A 5223-nucleotide genomic window follows, 5' to 3' on the forward strand; every position below is an offset into this window, starting at 1 on the left:
AGAAGCAGAAGCACATTTCTTAAAAGAAAGAAAGAAAGAAAGAAAGAAAGAAAGAAAGAAAGAAAGAAAGAAAGAAAGAAAGAAAGAAAGAAAGAAAAGTTTACCTCAGGAGGCAGATACAGGGAGATCTCTGTGAATTCAAGGTCAGCCTGTTCTATAAATCAAGTCAAAGACAGCCAGGGCTACACAGAGAAACCCTGTCTCAACAAAATAAAAACAAAACAGAAAAAAAAAAGTTAAGTACATAAACTATTCCACTCTTCTGGAGATTGTCCTAAATACAAATGTAGTAATTTGCTTAGGATAAAATTATTTAAATAGCTTTGATTTTAATTTGTATTAAGTGAACATCCTAACATTTTTTCATGACTAGAGTAATAGAGAATTAGTTGAGTCATCTACTTTGGCACATAAAAGAAGGTATAAGAACACGTTAAAAGCCCTTCTTAAGAACATTTTTGCTAAGCTTTTAATATGCTCTTTCTCCATTGGTTAAATGCCAGTTTCTCATTAGGCTTAGGACACCCTTTAAAGAATAAAGCAGGGCTAGGAAGATGGTTCTGCAGTTAAAAACACTTGGCAAGTTAAAGAATGGAGTTCAGGTCCCCAGAACCCATATAAGCATTGGGTGGGTATGGTGGCCCACCTATAATTCCAGTCTCCAAGGGCAGAGACAGGGGTTCCCCCAGCAAGCTAGCTAGATCTTGGTTTAACTGAGTGTCTCTGTGTCAAAATAATGTGAAAGAACAATCTCATAATCTCACAATACATTGCCTCCCCACAAAAATTTAGAACTATAAGACTGGGGTGGATAGATGGTCAGGACCTAAGAGCACACAGCACTCTCCCAGCGACCTGAATTCAATTCCTAGCAGCTCACAATGTCCTACTTCATGGAGATCTAATGCCTCTGACCTCCAGGCACTTGTATGTACACAGGCAGGCAGGCAGGCAGGCAGGCAGGCAGGCAGGCAGAGAAATACATACACATTAAAAATAAAAATTTATCCATTTAAAAAGGCTACTTACTAAGATGAGAGAAATGTATTTTCAAGCATTAGAAAACTGTGATTATCCCCTGCTTCCCTTGGTTTTCTTTGAGACAGGGTTTCTCAGTATAGCCCTTGCCTCAGATCCCCTAGGACTAGAGTTACAGATGGCAGTGAGCTGCCTGCGTGCTGGGAATTCAACCCTACCCTCTACAAGAGCACCCTGTGCTTTTAACTGCTACACCTCCTCTTTAGCTCCCTACAAAGTATTTTTTAATAAAAATGGATCTTTGAGTCTTCCAAAGCACAACAGAATTCTGAAGAATTAAACAAAATACAGATCTCCTAAATTGGCATTTGAGAAGCACTGACAACTTGGGCTGGGGACAGAGCTTAGAGGACCTGCCTAGCAGGCACAAGGCCCTAGCACTCTATAGCTATTTTGGCTAAGTGGTTTTCCATTAACACTAGATGTCAGAATAACTAGGAAGGATTTAAATATAGGTTGAATATTCCTAACCAGAAAATCCAAAATCTTCCAAAGTCCAAAACCTTTAAGCATCAACATTATGACACAAATCAAAAATTACAGACACACTAGTGTCCAGTACGGTTCATAGAAGGATCCCAGCACCAGGGAGGCAAAAATAGGAAAAGTAGAAGCTTAAGGACAGCCTGGACTACTTAGAAAGGCCTTGTCTCAAACAACCAAAGAATTGTTTCCTCTTCCATCTAGCTGTGAGCCAGCCACTGCATGCTCCTCTGCCATGCAGTCTTCTTTTCTAGAAGACAACTGCATCTCTTAGAACATAAGCCAAACTCCTCCCTGGAGTTGGCATGTGTCAGATAATTGGTCACAGCAACATGAAAAGTAACAGTGGTAGCCCATGCCTTTGACCCCAGCACTCAGAGACAGAGGCAGAGACAGGCTGATCTCTGAGTTGGAGGCCAGTCTGGTCTACAGAGTGAGTTCTAGGATAGCCAGGACTATATAAAGAGAACCCCTATCTTGAAAAAAACAAAATAAAAAAAGAAGAGTAACTAACTAATATAAAAATTCCACACTAAGAAGTGAGGCTGTTGTTGCAATATGCTGATCATTTTGTTCTGTGGCTCTTAGAACTGGTTTGCAAGAGGAAAATAGCAGAATTTTGAGTTATGGGTTAGAAAAACCCTAGAATGTTAAGAAGTTAGTGAGTCATATATTGATGCCAAAATGCTGATAACAGTATAAGCAGTAGGTAGACACTATGCTCATTCAGTTTCAGAGAACAAGGACTCTATAGGCAATCAAACTAGAGCCCATTCGAATGATACCCTGACAAAGAACATGGCTGCATTCTGCCTGTAGTTTGATATTTTTAGTGAAACTATATTCAAAATAATCGACTATAAGGGAATTGTTCTCCAAGGCATTTCACTTCAACTAAAAATGTCAATTTCATTTTTATTTCAATTTTCTGAATGCAAGCTGGGAATGGTGGGCAGCAGTCAGTAAGCTGAGGCAGAAGGATAGAGAGTTGGTTATCCTGAGCTACCTGGCAGTATCTCCTCTCAAAACACAAAAGGTAAAAGACTAAATAAATAAATAAAACCAAATGTCAGTTATCTTCTGGCAATTAGCATCTTTGGTAACATTACTATATACTTAACAACGATTTTTTTTCTTATTATTTTTCAGCACTAATGTTCAAACCCAGAACTTCATGCATAGTAAACAAACACACTCAGCAAGTCTCAATGAAGGATCTTCAAAAGCAGGCCATGTTTACTTCAATTAGTTACATTAAGTCATATTGTTTATAAACCTATGTCAGATTCAACCTATCATAATCAGGTAGCTGTCTCATCAATTTCTTCAAAAAGGCGCCTACTGTATAAAGATGATGCTGTGCTTGGATTAATTCAGACTATGCTAAATGGTAATACTGAGTCAAACCAGAATAAGCTACAGATATAACCACCACAAAATGACAGGAGCTGTATTACTATATTGCAATTCTATATTAACTGTAGCAGTTACTAATTTTCTCAATGAATACAGGAATTAGCTTCTTTCCTATCTATGCTAACCTATAAATACATTCTGCAAACATATACTTAGCCTCTGCAATACAGATGTTCTACCTGTATTCTTTTTCCATTAAGAACCTAACCAGTCTTTGTATTTTAATTATATCACAAAACTATTTTTAGTGATAACTCTTTTTCAGTGGTAACTCTAGAAGTCAATTAATAAGCACGTTGATCAGTTAGTGGCAGAGACATAACTGTATGTTGGTGGCTAAGAAGTCTCATAATTGCAGTATTTAATACCTACTGTTCTATTTAATACCGACTGACTCAGCCCAGTGAGCTCTTCAAGTGCCACTAGCTAATACAAGTTTGTCAGGATTTAAAGTCTGAGCTAGAGACTCCAGAATCCACTCAACCACTGCACTGGATTCTCATACATAAACAAAGAGATCTGAGATGAAAGATTCTTTAACTCAAAGTAACATAGTGAAAACAAAGTACCGTGATTTGGGAAGAAAAAATCTTTCCCCTCTTTAAACTGATTTCTAAAGAATAACTACTCTTACAAAATATTAGGAATCAGCAATGATCTTCCTTAAGTACGCAGAGGTTTTCAACCCTATCAAGAACTCAAGTATCAAAACTGAAACATACAATGTGCAGATGGGTGAACTGGGGACAAAAGAGAGCTCCTGTATCTTTGGGAGTGAGTGTGTTTGCATCACGTGCCCAAGGACCAGTCAAGCTGGAATTAAAAAAAAAAAAAAAATGATGCAGCCCAAAGAGGGCTTTGCCCTTGGACCCGACCCACAGCCATCCATTCTCAGCTGTGCTGCTCAGGACCCGTGAGTCCAACATTAAACATCTCCAGTCCGGAACGTCACAGATCCCCTAGGACCCCAGGTCTTAACCCCTATCTTCCCACGAGTACCGGGAAACCCTAACATTCAAAGTTCACAATCTCAATAGGGCAGCTCCCTTCCGAACTCGCTGGCGACCGCGCCCTCGGACCCTCTACTCACAGGCTGGAGACGTCGGGGGGCAGCGGGCCCGACAGTGCCCTCCAGCTGGGCGCGGGCAGCTTCCTGCGACTGCAGTCCAGCAGAGGAAGACGGCAGGCGCAGGGCGCCGGGCACAGGCCGGCCCGGGCAGCGGGCAGCAGCCGCAGCGCCTGCGCAAGGATGAGCAACCGTGCGAGGGGTCCCAACCCACAGCCCAGGCGCCGCTGCTCCCAGATGCCGCGGGGCGCGGCCGCCATCTTCCCCTGGCCGGGACCCGCTCGAGGACAGCAGCTAGCTCAGAGAGTCGGCTGAGGAGAGATGCCCGGAGGCTGAACCGCCACCCGGAGCCCGGGCTGTCACCTGTCCCCGCTCAGAGCTGGCGAGAGGAGGAAACGACGCGACCGCAGGGGAGGGGGCGGCGATCGGGGGCGTAGAGCTGAAACCCTGACAGACACCGCTCGCCCGCCCCGCCCCGCGACGCAACGTCCTCACGCTCAGGAGCCAGCCAATCGGAGCCCCGGGATGAGGTTGCGTAGGAAATTGGGTTCTAAGAGGGGCGAGGCCTACGATAGCCCCGCCCCCTAGGAGGCGAGCATTACTGTGCCTCTTTCTCCTTTTCCGAGCTTCTTCTGCAGTTCTGCAGCTATTCCTCCGCTTGTGGGCGCACTAGGTCCTTAAAATAGAATGAAAAGGCGAAACCCGAAACGCCAAATCCTCACTGCGGTTGATCTGCTGTAGTAGTGAGAAAAGACCTATTCTGTAGGCTCCAGGTGTGGGGAATGGCAGAAGGGCTGCCTGCCAAGCTGCAGCCGCAAATGAGTACACGATCTGAGCCTAACTTCGACCACATCAGTCTCCGGAGCCCAACCAGGGCGGCCTCTGCGGCCGAACTCCCTGCCCTGAAAAAATGTGGCAGTTGGTACTCCCGGAGCACGGCATGCTGTCACTATGAAAGGACTTCAAGTTCCCATTGGCAGAGGCGCTATTTAGTCACTACACGTCCAGCTTCTACTGTAGCCTGGGGGTCAATAATTGTCTTCTTTCCTCGATTTGGGAAAATATTGTTTCATCTTCAGAAAAACAAGTGGGACAAATAGATAAAAGGTTGGTTTGAGGATGTGGGGTTTTCTGGTTTCTGTTTGAGGTTTTTGAGCAATCAACAAAGTGAAGGCTGGAAGGAAATTATCCTGAAATCAAGACTTACTGGGGACAGCGGA

The 5223-nt window shown here is 43.8% G+C and overlaps 1 protein-coding gene across 2 annotated transcripts in view; it reads right to left on the reverse strand.

Annotated features, from left to right (window-relative positions):
• Lrig2 (leucine rich repeats and immunoglobulin like domains 2) overlaps positions 1 to 4490 on the reverse strand; it is a 57974-nt gene extending 53484 nt beyond the window's left edge. For both annotated transcript variants that reach the window (XM_021195763.1, XM_021195762.1), the window contains exon 1: positions 4028 to 4490. In XM_021195763.1, the coding sequence (XP_021051422.1) occupies positions 4028 to 4263 (236 nt within the window). In that variant the 5' untranslated portion in view covers positions 4264 to 4490. The remainder of the gene's footprint in view (positions 1 to 4027) is intronic.
• Positions 4491 to 5223: the final 733 nt, after the last annotated feature.

This window comes from Mus pahari, chromosome 4, assembly GCF_900095145.1.
Source record: "Mus pahari chromosome 4, PAHARI_EIJ_v1.1, whole genome shotgun sequence".
Lineage (NCBI taxonomy): Eukaryota > Metazoa > Chordata > Mammalia > Rodentia > Muridae > Mus > Mus pahari.